The 23,123-nt window shown below is 39.8% G+C and overlaps 1 protein-coding gene across 2 annotated transcripts in view; it reads left to right on the forward strand.

Annotated features, from left to right (window-relative positions):
• adam12b (ADAM metallopeptidase domain 12b) overlaps positions 1–23,123 on the forward strand; it is a 96,244-nt gene that overhangs the window by 52,609 nt on the left and 20,512 nt on the right. For both annotated transcript variants that reach the window (XM_075478437.1, XM_075478438.1), the window contains exons 7-13: positions 932–997; positions 1,838–1,909; positions 2,289–2,458; positions 2,818–2,902; positions 5,070–5,218; positions 17,115–17,292; positions 20,042–20,131. In XM_075478437.1, the coding sequence (XP_075334552.1) occupies positions 932–997; positions 1,838–1,909; positions 2,289–2,458; positions 2,818–2,902; positions 5,070–5,218; positions 17,115–17,292; positions 20,042–20,131 (810 nt within the window). The remainder of the gene's footprint in view (positions 1–931; positions 998–1,837; positions 1,910–2,288; positions 2,459–2,817; positions 2,903–5,069; positions 5,219–17,114; positions 17,293–20,041; positions 20,132–23,123) is intronic.

Genomic DNA, 23,123 nt, shown 5'->3' on the forward strand with positions numbered 1-23,123 from the left:
ACACTCATTTTATCTGTATTAAGAGCCCTGAGTCGAGGGCCCATGCAGAGAATTTGGCTGATGATTTGAATGAAGCAGGTGCAGAATCCATCTGCCCCTATTTCAAAACATTAACAACTCCATTTTAGGAGGATTTTAGGAAGAGATTTGCTCACATATAGGGTTTAATGACCACCTGAGCTTGGTTTTGGTTGTGTAGAAGAGACTTGGTTCTATTTTAGTATATTTTGGGTCTTAAAGCACTGAATAAGACTTAAAGGCTTGGCATACTTTTGTGTAATGTCCTAGATAATGTCCTCTTGTAAAATGTGTGGCTCAGTGGCAACTTTAATTTAAAGAGAAAAAAAAACACATTTTAGAAACACGCTCTTTCATTATTTTTACGAGAGTTAGATGAGATGTTACCTCTCATTTTCACTTTTGATAAAGGTCTAAGGCTTATAGTTGATTAGTTAAGCACGAAAACTTCAAATTGGATGAGAGCTAGCATTGTCATCTGTCATTGTCACTGTCAACAATGTATCCTCTTCACACTTGTTGATAATAAGTTTGTGGTTCCTCCCATAAATGTAATGTAAGAGTTGGACATAGCTGCAGTAATGTCAATCCTTGATTTAAATATCAGGTTTGATATTTGCCAGTCATCATGTTTGTCTTTTTCATCTGGGTACTCGCAGTTCTCTGTATTCAGTTTAACATTCATAAGCACTCAAAATAGCAACAAATCATATGGAATTATATGATTTTGGACCCCAGCATCAATTTCTAGTGTTTATCCTCAGTTCCTGTAACCAGCTACTTAAATATGTATTCTAAAGACATGAGACATATAACAGTCTTCTCAGCTACTTCTTGGCAAGATGATTCAGTGTCTAGATGCCCTCTGTCCTTCTCTAACTTTGAAAATGTATGTTTCTTTTTTTAACCTCAGCATAAAAGGCATACTCAGAAGACAACCAAATATGTTGAGCTGATCATTGTTGCAGACAACAGAGAGGTAATGCACCTTCTTTTTTTCCCAAACAGTCCAAATACAGTTTTTAAAAATACACACAATGAACTGAAAAAGCAGCAGCTCCACATATAAGCAAACATCTTATGGTGTACACAGAAAAAAAAAATGCAGCAGATCCCTACTTAAGTGGATACCTATGGAGCTGCAGAATAAGGGGAGTTTGCAAAAAGCGCTGTGGTCCTGCGGCAGCAGCTTTTTTCTGACAGGAAGTTCTGTTTTCAGTTCCCCTGTGGAGCAGACAGGAAACAGGAAAAAACCATGTGGATACAGAAGAGTCTCCCAAAAGCACTGACAAGCTCACTGTGGAGTTTTCTCCTGACAGCTCCCTGCTATGTCACAGACCCGAATGCAAAAGACAAAACTGAATTAGATTAATATGAAAAAAAAAAGGGTAAAAGTTCAAGTATGTGGTTGGGTTCAGATCTGAAGTTCTGCATCAATGCCAAAGGATACACAGCAGGGTGAAAGCACACAGTCTGAATTAACTGCAGTTTGGATTCAAAGCTTTGCAGCATGCTGTATCTACCAATACACCTGCTCCCTGCAGGCCAGACATTAGTCTTTGTAACACTGGGAGATTTTTCTCGATACAGATGGCCACAGCTTGACAACTCGCCTAACACGCAGAAAATAACATATTGCCTATGAGCAGTTTAAGCAGCCATTCATAAAAAATAAAAAAACTTTTCTGTGTGCGCTGTGGTGTTTTACAGTTTTTAGCTCAGAAAATGATGATCTTGTTTGTGTCATCGTGGTACGCCTGGTACTCATTGAGATAAATTCACATTTCTTCTACTGATAAGTCTACCTTTTTGTTTTCAGTTTCAGAAACAGGGGAAGGACTTGGAGAAAGTGAAACAGCGACTGGCAGAGATAGCCAATTATGTGGACAAGGTAAAATGTCTTCTCTGCTCTGCGAAGGCAGGATAAATCACCTTTTTAAAATAGAAATATTGCTGGCAGTAGAGATTAATGGGATAGATGTAGGATGTATTCATTTTATTCTAAAACAGCTACATTAGCTACATAGCCAGAGCCATTGAACTATAGCTTGAAGACAGTGGGCAGATGGATTCGTTTTAAGGAAGCATGGTTATGAATAAGAAAAGACACGCCTTGATCATTTGGAAAATTGGAAGGTGATACAAAATAGGGAATTGCGTATTTAGAGGTAAACTCCTGCTAGAGTGTCTTGCTCATTTGTAAATCTGTAAATCTCCAACACTCTTTCTCCACACTTACTCGTTCTGCTTGTCAACATGCTCCCCTTCAGTTCTACAGGGCCCTTAACATTCGGGTGGCTCTAGTGGGTCTGGAGGTGTGGAGTGACTCTGATAAATGTCCCATCACTCAAGATCCTTTCAACACCCTGCACGAGTTCCTGGACTGGAGGAAAGTGAAACTGCTGCCCCAGAAGCCTCACGACAACGCTCAGCTCATAAGGTGGACGTAGACACAGGAAACTGTGGACACAAACTAAAACACTTCCTTGGATTCAGTCAGTATCAGCTCCTCGAACAGCCTTGAGCTTGATGAAAGATACACAGTCCATTTATTCTATATATCACCTCTGTAGACTCGTCACAGCCATCACCTGTTTTGTGTTGCCTAATTATTTTCAAATCATTTACATATTTTTATGGGGCAGCTGCTATTTTCTCTACTGCAGAAAAAAACGATACAATGTCAGTTGTGTTAACCTGGTTGGCAGTTAAAGCTCTTTGCAACAGCAGCAGTGATGATGAATACATATATTGCTTTTCTCTGTTAACATTTTTATCCCATATTTCTTTCCTCTACAGCGGGGTTTACTTCCAGGGCACCACCATCGGAATGGCGCCCATTATGAGCATGTGCACAGTGGAGCAGTCTGGAGGCATTGTTATGGTGAGTTTAAAACCCTCTCAAAGCTCCCACCATGCCTCCACCCTCCTTTTCCTCTGTGTAGCTCGGATTGTATCATTGTGGACATTGTCCAGATTCAGCAGGCTAACACAATCCAGGCATGATTTACGCAGGGAAGGTGTTCGGTGCTTGCTGGAAGGGCACTTATGAACAAGTCTGCCAGGAAGTCATGCATAATAACATAATGATATTTGTGTTGGCACTCTCTCAACATTACCAAATGCACACACATGTACAAAACAATATATACAGACACGCACTTTGTTCCAAGGCCATGTATATTTTGCAGTCCTGTTGCGAGAAGCAGAAATTACTGGTGTTACACTGGATGAAGATCTTCTGTCTGAGGGTGGTGTAGAAGGGTTGGTGGGACACTTGGTAAATCAAAGGCCATGGCTTTTGAACACAACCACATTTACATTTTTATGAGATGTGATGAATTGTTTATTCCGGCTCTTACAGAGCACACATTTGAGGCAGAATGCCTTTTTATACACTACTGTGCATCATCCCCAGTACAGAATTACTTCTCATCGTAAATTAGCTGCCTTTTATAGCACTTGACACCCATGCCAAATCACAAAGTGGCTATCAGCCCAATGCCATTATGCCTCAGCTCAGATGTGTGTCTTCCATTAATACATGTGTTTTCTGCTAGCCATTGCTGGGATGAGGCTTCTCCAGATGTTTGTCTTTCCAATTACTAGCATAGAGCAGATGGTTTGGATCAAGATTAAAGGGCCACATAAACAGTGAGAGGGCGGTCAGAGGAGCTGATCTCAAACCGTATTCAACCATGTGTTCTGCCGCAGATCTTGTATTTGGTTATTTATTCTTTCGACACGGGTCTGCTTGTGAGTATTTCTTGACTGTGTGGTACTTTTTTTCACATAGATGTAAATGGTATCAGTAAGACTTTCAAAGCATTTCTCATTTGTAACCAAAACATCAATTTCTCACCATCACAACAGTGGCTTGTAGCAATGACTGCGGCTATCAAGAGCTACATTCGTTATGAATTACACACAGAAGCAGCACCGATAAACATGGGAGAAGCAGCAAAGATTTTTCCCATCCTTTCTGTTAAAAGCTAGGGTGCAGCTCCCATGACGCTGCTCTTTAATCAGAGCAGGAAGTGGCTAAGCTTGTCCTCAACTTTGACTGATGACCTTGCTTTCAATGGAAGCATGTGATTTTCTCATGAACCTTGCAAAGAACCACTGTACAGTAATATATACAGTAGTTTATAGGTGGTCTTCTTCTTGTGGCTTGTTGGATTAGAATTTTTTTCATCATTTGTAAGATGTAAATCATGTTGCCACTCCATCAGGTCGTATGCAGGATATATCAGCAAGGTGAAAAAAACAGGCTTCACTTGGTGGCACAAGACATTTTATTTAGTTTCAATTTTCTTTCAAACCTCCACCATGACAGAAGTGAAATCATACAAAAAAGCTTGTGAAGCTTGTGGCCTGCACCACAAAATGTTTTTTTTTGGTGAATAGTTCATATGTAAGATGCTTACATACAAGAGATATGCACACATGAAATTTGGCTAATTATTTTTAAATTATTCTTTAAGTAATGATCAAGAGCTTTATATCTGTCAGGGGGATAACTATCAGAATGACAAAGCTAATGTCAGCGTCTTGAACTGGTTCTACAGATTTTACCTCATTTCCAGTGTCACCTTGGCACACATGCACAATGCTGATTTCATTTCTGAGTTTTCTGAGCCTCCCTGCTTCCTACCCCTCTGTCGTCATTATTCGTCTCTGTCTGCCAGGTGAAGGGCAGTTGTCTTGCTTATCAGTGCTGTCAAACAGTGATAGGTTTATGCAGCTTTCTGCAGTAGCTGTCTCCACTGGCAGTCAGTATGATTGGGTCTGCAGGGGAAGTGGAATGCCAGATGAATTCAGGCCTCCACGAAGAGAAAGATAGAAGAAGGATGGGGGAGGTTACAGAGCCACTGCTTAAAAATGGTATAACTTGATGTTTGCATTTTATTTTTCTCTATGTTGTCCCGCTTTTTGATTATTTCTGTACACTTAAGTTTGGCTTTTTTTTTTCTCAAGGTACAGTCACAAGGTACACATGTGTTTGATTGTGCCTAATTAACATGTTGGACACCCTTTTTTGTCCATCCTAGGATCACTCTGAGAACCCATTGGGTGCAGCCGTGACTTTAGCACATGAGTTGGGACATAACTTTGGCATGAATCACGACACCCCGGAACGTGGATGTGGCTGCAGGATGACTGTTGATCGTGGAGGTTGCATCATGACCCCCTCCACAGGGTGAGATTCTGATGATGATAACACAGTAGTTCAGAAAAAACAACAACGTTTTAGAATGTACAATAGAAGGTGAAAAGAAGGCCCATGAGAAACCTTCACCGTGGTCAATAGAGCAACATAGACTTGCAATCACCATTCTCACTCAAAGCAGTAAGCTGCTTCATCCAGGACTGTAAGTTGAACTTGCATTAAATAAGGAAGAAGCCATATATGTGCTGAAATGTCGCTAGATTGTCTGAGCATGAGCTCATCCCAGACAGATGAATCCCAATTTTAACAGCTTTTTTGGAAAATGGATGCCTGTTTTAGAGTGTGAACGATGAGGAAGACCATCCAGGCTGTCTTAAGTGAAAGGAAGGTGCAAGGGCGAGCTCTGTGGTGGTGTCGGAGTTGGAGTCTGATATAAATCATTTCCTTTGTTACGTCTTTTGAATAAATGTTAACTAAAAAACTAAAAATTATTAAAACTTCCCAACTCTTCTGTAAAAGGGGTTTGTATTTATATTGTTGTTTTAGGCAGATTTGTCTATTTTTTTCCTTATATCAGTGCTGAGTTTATGGGCTATTCAAAAGAAAAAATGCAAACAAAGCTGATAAAAACAGTAGGTCAAACAAAGCTTTAAAATCTAAAATTGTTTACTTAAATTTCGCAAAGTGTCTTCTTTTGCCTCTGTAAAGGTGAAAAGAAAAAGAAAAGATAAAGCAAGCTGTATTAGTTGCTTCGGTTGGATCATAGATATCTTTGCATTGTTTATATATTGACGTATCAGAGAGGTCTCAAAAACACACTCATACACAGAGGCACACTCTTTGGCCTGAGACTAAAGCAGCTGCTGTCGTATTCTACTCGTGTCGTCTGGCTCGCTGAGATAAGAGAGCTGCTGCAAGTGATGGACTCTGTGACTGTTTGTAAACAGCCAGCAGATAAGGAGAACCCAGAGCGCAATACCAGATTTCACCCCTGGTCTGGTGTTTGCCTGATGGTGAGTCCCGCAAGCTGATGAATGAGAAAAAAACTGATAAATGTGGTCAAGATGAATTCCAAAACACTGTGAGAAGACAAAAAAACTGAAAGACACAGTTAAACGCAGCCCCAGCCAACATTTGTGCCACACAATAATCTTATCTCTGTGCGGGTTAAATCATCCACACAGTATGCAGACAACTGGAGATGTGTTCAGTTTTAGAATATAGAAGGAAGGCTTTCCCCATCCTATTCTTTTAACATATGCTGCCTTAAATTAGATCAAGCTTAAGTCTGCTTTGTATATACAGAAGGGGATATAGATTTTGCCCCAAACAACTCACTGAAAGTGGCCAATAGAAATAGTGGGAATGACTAAAGAAAAAAAGCATAATTGGAAAGAAGAATTAAAGACACAATAATGAAAGAGAGGAAAGTGCAAATGTGGTGGACTTTATGGACAAAAATGTTTTGTTTGCAGTGCAGCATTCTATTTAGAGTACATTAACAACTGTATGCCAGCATGCGACAAACTAAGCAAGTGAGTTCAGAGCAGCTGGTTGATACATTTATATGCGCGACAAGTCATTGTGCTTGTGTGATTTTACTGGCAGTAACTGAGGCTGACTCATCGGATGTTGGTTGTTGGTATAAGGCTGTCGTTGTCTATGTATTTTAAGGAGGGGGTACTACCAGTTAGTGGTCCGGTTGCAGACAAGTATGACAAAAAATTATTTAGCAAATTCAGATTCAACCCACACTAATTTTGAAACACAAACCAGTGGGTGAAGTCACAGTTGTTTCTTTAATCTTTCATACAAGCAACCCACACTAAATAATAGTGATCACAGGTTTGGATCATTCAGGCAGGTGTGCATTGCTCTGTCAGAGAATGGTTGTAACGTTGTTTAAAGAAATCATAACAACATGTTCTGCCTCATAGAGATGTTCCTACATGCTTGCTCACCATTTCCTTCAGAACGAATCCCATCAACATTGTTTTTCAGGGACACTGCTGTTATATTCTAGGTTTAATGCAACTGAAGAAAGATGTGATTGATTTAAAGATACTGCAGAAAGGAAAAACAAAAAAAGTCCCTTTTTTTCAACTTACTGTATATCTGAAGTGGTAATGGGTACAGCCACAGTATTTTCCAGCTTTAATACTGCACTGTAGAGGTCAGTCTGCCTATGGAAGACTAATTACACACTAATACTAAAAGCAGCTAAAAGCTGTTTTCAATTACCCTCATGAATCAGCTGAGACATAGCCCAGGAAACCGCGGCCATCTCTTGAGAGTGTCCTTTAACTGCTATGTAATCAGCTAACGGACATACAATTTATACAAGTAAATACTGTAACTATGTATAGAAAGGAGGGTTTGGGACTGTTGTGCAGCTGCTGGCAACACCGGTGTTCGTCTCATAAAGAACATTTTATCCAAGCAAAATATAGAGAGGTATTAAGGAAAATGTGTTTTGGAAAACACTAGAACCTCTGAATTAATGCGATGTAGTTTTTGAACTGCATTTTGCTTTAGCTCATAACTATCCAACTCTAATAAAAGAGAGCGTGGAAAAATGGAAGTTCTATCTTAATTGGCCGCACTATTATTGAATTCTCCATCCATCCATCCATCATCTTCCGCTTCTCCGGGGGTCGGGTCACGGGGGCAGCAGCTTGAGCAAAGAAACCCAGACGTCCCTGTCCCCGGCCACTTCCTCCAGCTCTTCTGGGGGGACCCCGAGGCGTTCCCAGGCCAGCTGACAAACATAGTCTCTCCAACGTGTCCAACCTGGGGTTGTTAGTTAAGTTAGTTAAGTGACTTTATTTATACCCGAAGGTAGATTTGGTCCTCTGCTTTTAACCCATCCAGGTTGGCACCTGTTGACACACACACACACACACAGGGTCACACACTCAGAGACAGATGCCAACCTGGAGCGGTGGGCAGCCATGAAAGCGCCTGGGGAGCAAGGGGGTATGGGTATGGTGCCTTGCTCAAGGGCACCTCAGCCGTGACAAGGAGGTGGACTGACACCCCTCCAGCTATCAGTTCCACCAAGCGAGAGTGGGAATCGAACCGGCAACCTTCCGGTTATTGGACGACCGATTCTAACCACTGAGCCACAGCCGCCCCAATGGGATGGGCCTGGAACACCTCACTGGGGAGGCGTCCAGGAGGCATCCTAACCAGATGCCCGAGCCACCTCATCTGACTCCTCTCGATGCGGAGGAGCAGCGGTTCTACCCCGAGCCCCTCCCGGATGACCGAGCTTCTCACCCTATCTCTAAGGGAGAGCCCAGACACCCTGCGGAGGAAACTCATTTCGGCCGCTTGTATTCGCAATCTCATTCTTTCGGTCACTACCCACAGCTCGTGACCATAGATGAGGATAGGAACATAGATTGACCGGTAAATCGAGAGCTTCGCCTTCTGGCTCAGCTCCTTCTTCACCACGACGGGCCGGTGCAGAGCCCGCATCACTGCAGACGCCGCACCGATCCGCCTGTCAATCTCCTGCTCCATTCGTCCCTCACCCGTGAACAAGACCCCGAGATACTTGAACTCCTCCACTTGGGGAAGGATCTCATTCCCGATCCGGAGAGGGCATTCCACCCTTTTCCGGCCGAGGACCATGGTCTCAGATTTGGAGGTTATTGAATTCTTTAGAAGAGAAAAGGATGATGAGGCTTTGTTGTTTTTGTTTTTCTTTTTTTTTAAGCTGTCTCTGCATCATAATTATGAGATTTGCCCCAATAATAGTTGAGAGAGATAATTTGATGATCTTTTTTGTGGAACTCACGGCCACTGTTTGTAAGTAATTGATCTGGGATCCATGCACCATGACACACCAACATTTTGTGTGGCAGTTGTGTGTTGATACACCGACACGAAATATCGATGGTCTCCAGGTTATTTATTGGCATTCTAATCTCATTTGAGACATTGTTTTCTCCAGTCTGTATTTTTGCAGACAGTGTAGATGATCATTGATTTTCGGTGATGCTCAGTCATGCAGTAAGGAGATAAAAATGATGAGGAGTTTATCGTTTGTGTATATGTGCACCTGTATAATACCACACACTCCAATACATTTATTGTCTCTGATCCCATCTCTTCATTCACAATGGAGCAATGTTTAAAGCTGAACTCATCTGTATTTTTGTAATGAACTTGTAGTTTGGCATTTATATTTCTAGTCTGTACATTCAGCTTCTTCTTCCAGTTTCATAATTAGATATGAGCGTGGTATTGATTTCTCTTAGCAGGAGAAATTTGCAATTTAGACGCAGTTGTTCTCAGTGACAAACCCACATAGCTGAGGTGTTTGTTTGTATCCCAACAAGGCCAAGTCCTGTATGAGACATTAATTGTTAATTAAAGTGCAATTAGGCTCAAAATAAAGAAAGGGAAATACAATGTGAGAGATCATTGATTTAAAAAGGGTAAAATAATAATAACAGAGAAGATGTGTAATGATCATCACAAGGAATTATCACCTTGTGCTTGTTGTGTTTCAGCTTTCTGTCTTGAGTTTGTGGTCTGCAGATTTACATTAAGTCTGTTTTTAAAACATGCAACACAAAGACAATGGAACGTTCTAGCATCAAAAAGCCAGATGCTGATGTTGCCTGTGCACATGTTAGGAAGCAGAGACTCCTGATGAATATTACACTGAATGTGCATCTGGCCCAACTCTTGGTAAATTGGTCCAAATAAATGATAGTATGTTTTTTTTCATTATCACTGTTGAGTTGACATTTTATTCCAAAGATATTGTTCATTTTTTATTATTACTTAGCTCAAAGCTGACAGAGTTCCACTCTGTTGTCTAGACAGTGTTTTTGTCTTGATCCTATCAGTTTTGCAGCGTCGTGACTCCAAGCCACGGAACTCATAGTCTGACGTTTGTTATTTTGCCAGATTTTCTGAGCCAGCATCAGAAATGAAAAGTGTGAACTTACCCAAGTTCAAGCTTGATTTATCCGGTTATCTCCCAAATTGAATTTCCTGAACTATCCGCCTGAATTCGCAGTTTCCTGTCGACAAAACCGGTATTTTTACAAATCCATCTACAACTCATTTAACCCATCACATATCCGGTCTTCTTTTTTTGCTTCTTTTTTGACATGTTTATTTATTTATTTGATATCAGCAGCCTCCCTCGACCCAAACTCCAAATGTTTCCAGAATGTTAAACACATAGTTAAAAAGCAGTGTAGCTCGTTTGACTGTGTGTCTTGGATACTCTGAGCTTAGACTTGCTAATGGAGGAGAGGACAGGCTGCATCTAAATGATGTGATTATCAGTGACGCTGCCAGCTGCAATCAAGGCCAGAGCCCATTGAGAGAGATCCGCAGAGAGGTGCTTTATGCCTCGATAGACAGGCAGTGTGGATGCCGTGGTTTTGTTAGTCTTTTTTTTTCCCCTTGTGGTAGCACAAGAAGAGAGACACAAAGAGTAAGATAAACAGTCGAAACACGACTATGGTGGAATTATTTCTGGTACACATGGAAAATTATGACAGGTGTCTGAACCACAAAGATTGGCCATGAGAGATTTGAGAGATTTTCAACAGCAGGTGAAAATCTGAGTGACAGTGGAGAAGAACAGTCTATATGGACGTTTTCACGTTGAGCTAAGAGTTGCATCATTGAAAACACGGCAAGTAAACACAGAAGCCCTCTCCTCTGTCTGTTTCTGTGTATGTTTGTGTAACTGGGTAGAAAGATGAATGGCAGCTTCTGGACTCTATGGCTGAGAGGTGAATACTTTGTCAAGAGGATATGAGGGAGCTTCTGTTTTTTTTTTCCTTGTGAAAAAAGAGTGCAATTGAGGTGGGATGGTACAAAATGTTATCATCTGTATATTCAGCAGGGGAGAGAAGGGTATCTGGTTAGCGGATAAATATTTGCAGTAAATTTAGCTTGTGTTTTTTTTTTCCTTTTTTTTCCGATGTTTAATCACTATAGGCGCCTGGCTGTGTTGCAGCCTGACATTTTCTGAAAGGTCAAACGTGTCTCTCCTGCTTAGCGTGGACTAAATGCATGTGAGTCTGTGCAGCATCTTAGAGAGCAATGGAGACAAGTCTGATGTTGGTTGGAGGGCCTTCAAAAAGAAAAGCTCTTTATAGACCTTATGTAGCCAGGGCTTGTAATGTCCACAGTCCTTTTTCACTCTTCATCTAGACTGATATTTTCTCATCTTTTCAACCCACTGGTCTAAAATGATGACCTGCACTGAATATATGACAGTAGATAAGATTATTGGTCTCTGCACTCTGCACAATAAAAGCTGCCTCGTCTTCCCTTTCCATTTAATTGGTGTGACTTCCTTTTTTCCCCATTTCACTGATCATTTCACTGCCTGTGAACTAGATGAGAATAAGCTGCAGCAGTGGCACTGACAAAAAGTAATCAGGAGGGTCTACAGAGTTTGTACTGGAAGTCACAAAAACACTCATATGGTGTGAAATATGATTCTGATTTATTTGATTATTATCAGGGCAATCTTTCGGCTTGTGCACGGTGATGGTCTTTATTCTGAGTCAGTAATATATTGAAACAGTCTTTACATAAAATCTGTGACAATCTCAATTCTAACCTCGATTCTTAATGCATAGTCATGTAAAGCATGCGTCTTTGCACACACACAAATGTCTCACCTCAAATAAACCAATCTTGTTGTCTTTGAGTTTCATTATGGGAAATCTAGGATGTAACATTTTTGGAGACTGAACGGCACTTGTTACAAAAATTGCTGCTTCGGTTTTTATTAATTTCTACTGTAAGGCCCCTTTAAAAAACACTTTTAGACCCTGCCTCAGTTCCAATTATCTAAGTTTGTAGCATGTCACATCATAATGGTCTCATAAAATCTTAATCAAGATCTTTGCAGACTTTACTGTCAGTTTGAGGCACGTTAGATATGTTGTGCTACAACACTTTCTTCGACAGCTACATTTCCACGACATATTCCTTTTTTCATTTCTCTACCTTCTTGTGTTTTAAGGCATTGTTTTACCTTAAACTTCATTCAGAGCATAGCAGGTAGGATTTTTTCTGCTGGTCACCCCTGGTCTGTGGTTAGTTAGTGAATGCAGCTTTTTATTTCAGGTCATTTTGTGGGGCCTGTTTGAATTCTACTTCATGCTGTATTTTCTTCATCAATTTGACCACATTTCTGTCATGACTGAAAACTCACATTGTAAAGATGACTTAATCCTCCAATGTTATGGAAACGCAATACTAAATCATAGTGTCACACCTTTACCTTATTAATTTGAGTCCAGTGTTTCAGCTGATAAGTGGGTCTGTCTGTCACATTGTTCAAATGGCACATCATGTAGGGATCATGTACATCATTAGGTTATTTAATAACCAAGTGACTAATCACTGTCAAGCATTGGAAGTTCAAAATGTTCTGCTCTGGATGCTGGTGTATTCATTTTTGCCACATATACTGTGTGTGTGTAGACGTGACAAAGTCACCTGAAACCTATTTCAGTCGATGTGACTTTATACCATACCTTTACTTCAATAAGCAGGGAAGATCGAATTGAAGAATTGAAATACAAGCCATTTATGACAGCAGTATTGCATTGTTCTGTTTACTTTGTTTACTTGTGACTGCTGCTCAGACAACACTCGTTTAAACCAAGTTTAGTACATATGGGTGGAGAGTTAAACAAATCATGACTCTCCTACAACATTGTCATCCTGGTAATGTTTTTTTTCCCCCATTCTTAACATAAATGAGTGAAAATGGCAATACAATTCTTTGTTGGTCTAGACATATCCATTAAAATTTCACAGCAGTCTTTTATCTTCCCTCTTTGTGACATGGCACTTTGTGACACTTCTTAAGTCAACAGCTCGTCAGTCAGAGGGTAAAAGTTCTGTAAAAGTGTGTGTTATTCACAGTAGAACTGACAAATTTGCCTTTCAAATAGTAATGACAGGCAACAGTAATTAGATTTTGTGTTACTGTTGAGCACAGCTAGATTAGTTCCACCTCAGCAGTGTACACCTGGAGAGGGTGTAGGGCACTAAACCAATATTATCCAGGGAAGCCTACACTTTTTGCTTGGCTAATTTCCTGGACAGCAGAGCAGCTGTGTGGCTTCAGCTGTGATAATACACACTGTTTAGATCTGCACATTGGAGCTATTCCTACAGTAGATTTATAGAAAACTGAGTGTGGTTGTTTACTTGAAGGAAAGGGGTCCTAAAAGACATTTTTAGCTTTAAACTCCCAACCCTGTTCCCTATTTAATCTTTTGATTGAGAGAGAAATAACCTGGATTCAAAGCTACATTTTTGGGTTCGGAATATGTTCTATTAGAGATCACTCATGCTGCACTCATTCACTATACTTATAGTCAGCGCGTTCATAACATTGAACGATAATTTGATTTTGTCTTATTCTGTTGACATTAATTTGTACTCTCCTGCCAACAGTCGCTGACATTCAGTCGATGGCACAAAAACACTTGAAAAGCATCACAGGAGTCCTTGATTTGTGCTCATCTGTGTCTGGACAGGATTTTCGTTCAGTATATCACCTCATTGTCATGAAGAGCTGCAGTAGGTAGTGGGTGACAGAGATATCCCCACAGCTTCCCTTGGCACCCAGTCAGGCTGACACTGCATCTGTTACCAGGATTGTGTAGGCAGCTGTTACTTGGAGGAATGTCAGCTGCAGATTAGTGGTGCACCTCAATTATCAAAGTCCTGCTGATACACAATCACTGACCACAGCAGACGTCAGTTGAAGGCACATCGTTCAAAGGCGATATCTTCAGTATCACTATGGCCACATAAGGTGCAAGCAAATAAATACCAGAGCGCTTCCTGTTCAGCGCTGTTTTTCAACTGGCTTTAATCTAAGTTGACTGTTTGAGGTTATGTGTACTAGTATGCATCTTTTTTTTTTAATTCCCTCTTATGAAAGAACATGTGGGATGATTGTGAACACATGCTTTAACAAGGTCACCCTGTGAACAGCACATGATAAAATGTGTTCTTGATTCATACTATGTAGAAAATAAGTCAGTAGTCTGCAAAAGTTAAAACTCATGAGTCATGCTGTCTTTTGCTTTTTGCCTTAAGCAATGCATAGCTTCATACATAGGGATGGACCTTTATGCATTTTATATCATTAATTCTTGCCATGTAAGTCTAATATGATGTAAAGTAAGCTGGTTTTCCTCTATGGTCTAGCTTTTACCAACTTTATTAAGAACAGACTCCGTTTTCCTCTCATGGACATTCCACCTACTTTCCAAAAACATGTTCGAGTTCTGTGCTATCTACAATGACCTTGGTCTGTGCAATAGTCTGTTCTGCATAGTCTGTCCTTGATTTAATTGGTCTCCATACAGCGTTTTTTGAGGGGATCGTGCGAGTGGACAGAGACAGGTAGATTGACGTCTGGTCAGTGAAAGATGAAAGCAGCCGAGATTCAAAGGTGGACGGTGTGAGTGAAATGGAGGCAGCACTTTCACCCAAGGGTAGCTGTTAGAAGAGGATGTTTTTCTTTGTTCTGTGTTCTTCACAAATTTGTTTTCCTTTTGGGGGAAAAAAAAATAATCAGCTGTTTTCGTTTTCCATTGAATGACTCCATCGTAATCTCCAGACCCCTCAGGAGGAGCTGCGCTATAGTCAGCTAACAGCAGTGAAATATCCAGAGCCAAATCCCCCTAAGGCAAAGGCAAAAACATCATACATTGCTTCTCCTGCTTATATCCAATGGCGTGCTCCACAAACATATTTTGTATCATCTTGAATTTTCACAAATCTGCCCTGTCAAGCCTCAAGCTTTGCAGTCTCCTCGCCCCGATGCCTTTGAAGACCTCAGCCAGTCTATCACTGCATAAGTATGTGTACATGTCTGAAGTCAAGCCTTTTAAGCATCCAGTGCCAGCTCCCTCTTTCTCTGCCAGTCCTCTCTGCTAGCTGTTGCTCCTTGCCACCCCACATCCTCTTTTTGAGGTGAGACCACGTCTAACAAGGACTATTTTACACTTCAAGCCCTCTTTTCTCTGTGTCATTTTGTGATGCTGTCCGCATTGGCTGGTAGGAAAGATCAGAATTGGTGACATAGCTATTATACACTGAGTTTTATATTGAGTATTATCAGTTGTCCTGTTGCATGTGTTTGATACCGACAGAGCTTTTTTTTGTTTGTTTGTTTGTATGTTTGTTAATTTGTTTGTGTCAAAATTTGAATGGGGTGCCCATACTGTGGCACAGTGTTAAAGGGGGCAAATAAACTAGTAAAGATTTAGAAGTACACTATTAGCTGCATATTCCAAATATTATATAAATAATTAGTTGCCCTGCTGTACTATAATGAGCCACATACTACGAATAGCGCATCCATCTTGCCTTGCATAGACCGTAAGAGATTAAAACCATTAAAAATTATGCTTTTCTCTTTTTGTATTCATTTTGTCTTTTAAATTTTCCTAAATGTGTTTTTTTTTCTGTTTGCCATTATTGTCATGTTGTGATTTTGTGGTCTTTTTGTAGTCTTTTCAGTAATTTTGTGTTCTGTTTTTCTATTTATTTAGTCATTTTAGTTATCTAGTTATTTTCACATATCAGGAACATACAAACGTATGGTATAAGTATTGAGTATTAAGTATTTAAACTCATAATGAATTTCTTTGATACCAGATTTACAGCCATATTTACACTGCAAGGAAATGAAACAAAGCAAATCATAAAAAAAATTAGGCAAGTTTTAAACTCTCTTTGCCGGGTAATACACAAGACTTTTGAAAGTTCATGTGCAAATGTTAAACATGCAATCCCTTTCTGGGATAAGTAGAGGTCTTGATCATTTTGATCACTTTGGTACGGATGTCATACAGAAAGGGGAGGGCTGCTCTGGCAGTGTTCCCAGCTAAGCACCCTCCATTTTGCAGAGCTTTTCGTTCCTGAGCGGAACAGTTACCAAACTTCATAGAGATGCTCTGAGCTTTCTGTGCCCCCAGCACAGAAATATTTCAGGCTCTCTGGAGAGACCTTGAATTGCTTCAGCAGTTTCAGGTGGTAAAACTCTCGCCGTCTGGCTTTTTTTTTCCTCTGAGCTTGAATGTGGTAACACCAGGTCAGCTCATCAGATGCCTGTAGCAGCTTGCTCGCTTCCCGGGGGTCTTGTCAGTCCAGAGTGAGGTGGTTATTTGCCTACTTTTTGTATGAAAAGTCAGTCAGGTCCAGGATTCCGGCCCTTAATTTCTCTCTCTGTAGATGTTTTGTGTGCATTAGACTGTATGTCCTTTCTATTGCTCTGCAAATGTTTCTTTTGTTTTTTACTCTATCCTTTTTATCCTCACATATTTGTGGTTATTCTCAAACAAGAGGGTCATTCACTCCACCGTCTCTGCTGTTATCGGCGTTTCGCACAGTTTCATCATTAAAGTAATACTTTTTTTTTTAGGAAGAAATTCAATTTCCTCTCAAATTAGACGTTAGTCAGCACTTCACATAAGTGATACCTAAGGAATTAAATTAATGCTGTAGAAATTACATGGTTTTGGGCTCGCTATTTTAGAAAGGATTCACATATACACATCCTCACACTCAAGTCACCTTCATCCAAAATAACACTCTTACCTCTAGTCAGTTGCTTAAATTGCCCATCTCCAGCCAGGATATGCCTCCTGAAAATGTAGCTGCCAGAGAAAATGTTTCTTTTGACTTTTGAGGGCGTCATTCATGTTTCGTATAGGAAAGAAAATGCACTGAACTGGAGCTCATGCAGTAGACCATTAAATTTGTGTGAAAAGGCCTCCTGAATGAAAAGATTGAACAATTGTTTCAATGGAAGATGTGTCTAAATGTTTTTTTTTCATTCTGTTGGGTTTGGGATGTAATCTCTCTTCATTGTTCCCATTTTGTTGATCCTCTCTTCTTGTAGATATCCATTCCCAACAGTGTTTAGTACATGCAGCAAGAAGGACCTTGCAGCCAGTCTGGAGAAAGGCGTGGGTATGTGTCTGTACAACATGCCAGAGGTCAAGGTGCTCTATGGAGGACAGAAGTGTGGCAACGGCTACGTGGAGGAGGGAGAAGAGTGTGACTGCGGGGAGCCAGAGGTATAATCAGCAGCAGAGGTTGTCATCCTTACTTGCTCCAGTGAAGTGGATCAGTGGTCAGTGGTCTCTATACCACTGTGATCATACTGGGGGGCAGCTCTGTGCAACTAAATGTGCAATTGTGGGTTGTAAAAAAGAATATATTTGTCAATTGTTTCTAGACAAAAATCCGTTTGAAATTTTTACTGAATGAAGTTCAGAAAATTTAGAGGACGATCCCAAGGCTCTCATTTTAACAGCAAAACGTCCTCTAAATTCAGAATTTTTTTTACCAAAAAGTAAGAAACAAATGGGTAGAAAAGAAAGAGGCACAGAAAAAAAATCCTCCCTGTGTGCCTTTTCCATGACAAAACACTGGATTCTGTCCTGTAAGCAATCAACCAGAACAAATGAGTCTCAACAGCTCCCCAAGAACCCCTCCAACAAACTACACAAACTTCACGTCAAACTTTCTCTTGACAGTGACATTGTTATTGTGACTTAAAAGCACTGAAAGATGCTGTGCCAGAAAATCAAAAAGGAGAATCTGCAAGCCACTCGATATTTCCAATGTAAGAGTTGTATTTATTTGCATCGCACCTTCTCTCGTCAGGCTGCCTCAGTGATGTCATATTCTTCTTGAAGGCCCACCAATCAAATAACAGTCCAACTGTGTGACAAAGCAAACAAATAAAAGTGTAATGGGGTCGAAGCTGAAATGAGCTTTCTATGGCTGTGCGATTGTAACAAATGGGCTCCCTCTTTTTGTTTCTCATTCATGCACGCCGCAGAACACCCAGGGATGTGACTTAAGCCCTATTCGGACGGGACTAGTTTAATGGGGGGACCTGGGGTAAAGTAATAATAACCGAGAAATCTAGTCCCGTCCGAACGCGCCATGTCAGTAAAGATAGCGGAGTATGTCGGTAAACTTTGCCGAGAATTCTACCTCCTGTGAAACGGTCCGGAGTATCTACCATAGGTAATACTAATCCCGTGCGAATGCGACCTTCGGTAATAAATACGGAATATGTCGTCATATCCTTTTAAAGAGAGAAACAATTAGGTGTAAAATAGAAAATGACACTTAAGTTTCGTTGTGCAATCCTTTTTTTAAACTATACTTTACATTCAGGTAAAATAAGTATCCTGAGCAAAACTTTTGGTGAACAGTACTATACATTAAGGTAAAAAATGAATAAATCTTCTGTTCTGTTATACTGTACAATACGTTTTAGTAATACTTATCATTCAGGTAAACAAACAAAAAAGTCTTCTGCGTTTGTATACAATAATTTTGGAGCAGAATGCTTTATATTCAAGAAAACTCCTCCCATGTTAGATGAATATTACAGGGATTTCTTGTCCCGTCCGAATTGGTCATTTCTTCTCCCTGGCGTCGTCTGGTTAACCAACATTACCATACGTCCCCCCATTGAACTAGTCCCGTCCGAATAGGGCTTTAGATTCACATGTGGAAAGCAGCAAACACTCAGCCAAGACAGCTGCATGTGTCACAGGATGAAAACATGACTCGGAATCTCTTACTGGAGAATAATAGGTAGTTAAAGTAGTAATGACTGGTTCTGATACACATTTCTATTTTTATATTTGCTTATGATCCTCTCACTCCTTAATGAATATCTTTGTAAGTTTAGATTTGACATTTTCAGGAAACTAAAGTGGTAAACGAGTCAAAGCTCTTTTGTAAGCTGAGGAAGCAGACACGCTGGAGATTATAGCAGGAGTCTAATTTCTATTTACCGCCTGTAGCTGTAACCTTTTAGAGGATATGGAGTGCTGATTAAATGTGCATCTGACAGATTTAAACAACAGATTCTAATGTTGGGCTCTTGAGCTAAAAAGAAAAAAAGGCTTTAAATATTGATATAAGTCTGAAAGTATAACAAGGAGATTTTCCTGAAAATATGATGTGATCATTTTATCTGGAGACGAACATTCGTTCCGTTGGTCTTATTGAAGTACAAAACATCAAACAATCTTCTTACTCTTATAAAGGGATGTTTATTTCCCTCGAAGACAGACTGAATTGGTGGGATTTTGAAATGTGGCTGAACTGAGACTGAGTATGTGTTTAGGTAGGCAGAGTTGCAACGTAGCATTCAATCATTTAGATGGCAGAAGGTGGTATTTTAGTGGAGCCTTTGTGATCAACAAACTAACTGTATTGTTCACATTTGCCAACTCCACCTCTGCCAATGTGCCCACACATCTATGATTTCACCACACAGCTTGTTTGATCTGGCAGCTCTCTTAGATGTAGGGATGAGAGCAGGCTTTTCTTTCTTCTTTAAACAATGGACTGACATTAGAACCAAATGTAAACAACAAGACTCATAGAACTGAAAATTTGATGTCCATTAACCCAGTTTCCAGCCCTCAACACGTCTCCTTAGAGCCCCTCACATACACAGCAGTGTAGTTTTCTTCCAATTACAACCATCTACCAGGTCTCACTGGAAACCTGATTTCCATCTTTTACTCCTCAACCCTCGTTTTTTGGGTCATCGCATCAACACACTCCTCTTTACAAATCCAAACTCCTCGAGAATTCCTAAATCTAAAACACATGAGCTTCACTTACAGCCTCCTCAAAGGTCTCCAGGTCAGGGCAGGAATCTCCGGACAGGAAGTGTGCTCCCCTGACCTGAAGGTCTTCATCTGAGAGGGACCAGCTGACTGGGGATCTTCAGAGCAGTGATCAGGTCCACATTCTGTAACCTGCATTGTTTTCTTTCCTGCGTTTCAGGAATGCATGAACCCCTGCTGCAACGCCACCACATGCTCCCTCAAGGGAGACGCTGTGTGTGCCCATGGACAGTGCTGCGAAGACTGCAAGGTAAGAGTTTTCATATAGGCTAAAGTCTCTCTCACACAGTATCCTCTCAGTGCTTACAGTGTTGAGAGACCCCTCGTGTCTTTGCATATAGTATAGCCTGGAAAGTGGGAAATAGGTGCGGCGATTTATTGAAACATATATAGACATAAATAGAAATACACAAAAACAGACTCAATTTTTAGTGTGAGGACTTTTATTCTTCACCCTGTCTGAACAAACTTGCTTGACATTTCTGTAAGTAAACTACAGGAATTCTTGAAGGACATGCCAAAGCTCTTCTTTGGATGTTGGCTGCTTTTTGTTCTGTTCTCTGTCAAGATGATCCCACACTGCTTCAATAATCTGGTGGTTCAGGCTCTGGGGAGGATTAGTTACACATCTTTCAGGATAAACTTTTAAAAGGACCTTCAGAAAGCCTGAAGAACTAATGTCCCATTTTGAGAAAGTTTGGCTTCTTAGAATTAAAATACAAAGGAATGATGAGACTTCTGCACAACACTGTATTTATTTCACTCCATCCTGATAGCTAAAAAAGTTCTGAAATTGTATTTTCAAACTTTCTGAAACTCTGTTAATTCACTGAAGGTTGTTAAGAGGTTCATAATAGTGTGCAAGTGTGTATAATTTGATATCTCGGGTGAGTTAACTTCAACTCTCTATATTTACCTCAATAGGCAGGTTTCAATGGATGGCAAGCTCTGATTGGATTTGCTCCCATTTGATTATTAGAAGCTATTATATGACATAAAATCCTATTTTAAAATTCCTGATGTGTGTCCTTGCTTTGTAAAAGACCATTGACGTAGAGCATGACTAAACCCTTTCATATTTTCTTTTTCTTAACCGTACAAAGAGCATGTTTGACCTCTTTTGCATAGTGTTCTGCCTAAGCTGCAGCTGGACATGTGGGCATTCTTTTTCATGGGAATACACTATTTTATTCATGAATATCACCTTGCAGTTTTAATTGTCAGATTCAAGATTCTCATGTGTGCTACCGTGTGCTGGTAGAATTTTTACACTGTCAATTAGGTATAAAATAAATGGTAAACACTGTGTTGTTTTATGCAAAGAAAATAAAAGACCCACAAAATACTATACGTTGATTAGTTGTATATGTTTAAGGAGGTTCACATTTTAGAAATTAGCTTTTCTGTGGTGTGAAGTTGGAAAAAAAAAAAGAACTTTTAAAGTCACATAGATTGTCTCCCATTTTTAGCATCCATGCATACTTCTGATTATAGTATTATGAAACTCAGGAAAGACCATACAAAGAAAAAAGTATTATTTTCAATCTACATTTTATTGGTTTTGGAAGGAAATGCACTTATGATTTCTTGTGACCTGAAGTTCTTTTGCCTACCGATGTTGAACGCACTTATTGTAAGTCGCTTTGGTTAAAAGCGTCTGCAAAATGACCGTAATGTAATGTAATGTAATGTATTGCTATTACTACCATTAGTTTATTCAATGCTATTTTGTACAAAGAAGATACAGTTTGTTACTATGTACTATGTCTTTTTTTAATGACTTCATACGTTTTAATTAATTTGTCAAGTTTTAGTTCATTTTTGTGCGCATACAAAAACAAACTGTCACGAATCACGGTGTGCATCAAAGGGAGTATGACTCATCTTAATGAGCTTTCCTGAAGGCATGATTTTTTTTTTTTTATTATTTCTGGGGAGTTTTCTGAAATATTGAAAATATTCTGTTTTCTATTTTTTATGGATTAGGATTTCTATCTCACTGGTTGCTGCTCTCCACACCTCTATTGAACTCGAATCTTGTTTAACAGACATAAGTACAAAGGGAATGATTTTCAACATCTTCTGGATAACTTTTGGGTATTTAAAAGATATAAACAAGTTTGAAATTTGATGCCAGCAACACACTTAAATTATGCTTGGACTGAACCACGTTTACCGTTGTGTTACGTCACAATTCTTTCTAACACATATGGCTCTTGCACCTTTCTCTTACAACAGCCTGGTCTTCTTTTTGTTTGTTTGTTTATTTTTTGGCATGTAGAACCCAACGTTCCTTTTTCTAAAAAAGGACTGCACAGAGTTCATATATGGCTTCCTCCCTGCATAATGCCGTATCAGGTTTCACCAGTGGACTGTGTTCAGTGAAATTGGTTTTCTAAAGTACTCCTAAACCCATGTGGCTATATTGATCGTGTCAGCGTGACAGTTTTTCATGTAGTGCCACCTGAGAGCTCGAAAGTCACGTTCATCCAACAGTGCTTTCACTCCTTGACCTTTGCACACTGAGATTTCCCCAGACTCCCTGAATATTTTCTCAATATTATGCACAGTAGATATAGGAAGACCAGAGTTTTTTGCAATCTTGCAATGGACTTCTTATGTTGCTGGTTTCAAATTCAGGATTTGTTTCAAGTTCAATGAAGTTGGTCAGAAGAGAGACTCCAAAATCATTTGTCTGTATCTGTCTGTTTGTTGGAGAAAGGTCCAAACAAATTAAAAGATTGACAATTTTAAGTCTTGATTGTATTTTTCGAAAATTTCCTGAAAATATGGTCTGTACAGTTTGACTAACCCAAATTAAAATAAAAAACAGAACAATTTAAGAGATGAGCTTTCACTTTTGGGGTATTTACTTGTGAGACGTTGGGCAGATCATCCTTCACGGTCATGAGTATCAATTATTTTTCCCCTGCAAAAATCTGTTTTTAGTTACTGTTTGCAGACATAGTTTGCCCCCTTCTCAAACAAACTGGAGTCCTGACAGCAGAGAGGTTTAAGCGAGCTCGAGTAACTAAAACATTGCAGCCTGTAGCAAATCAAAACAAGAAATAGAAAGAATGAGACCTTATTTACCGACTACTACCACATCAGTATGTTTTCCAGCAGATTGGTATATTTTTATTCTCCTCATGCTTGGAAACTTGAAATTGCTGCATACATAGCTACTTAAAAAGAAAATCTAGAATCTACTTTTGGAAAATAAATACAGAAGTAGGATGTCT

The sequence above is a fragment of the Odontesthes bonariensis genome, chromosome 2, assembly GCF_027942865.1.
Source record: "Odontesthes bonariensis isolate fOdoBon6 chromosome 2, fOdoBon6.hap1, whole genome shotgun sequence".
NCBI lineage: Eukaryota > Metazoa > Chordata > Actinopteri > Atheriniformes > Atherinopsidae > Odontesthes > Odontesthes bonariensis.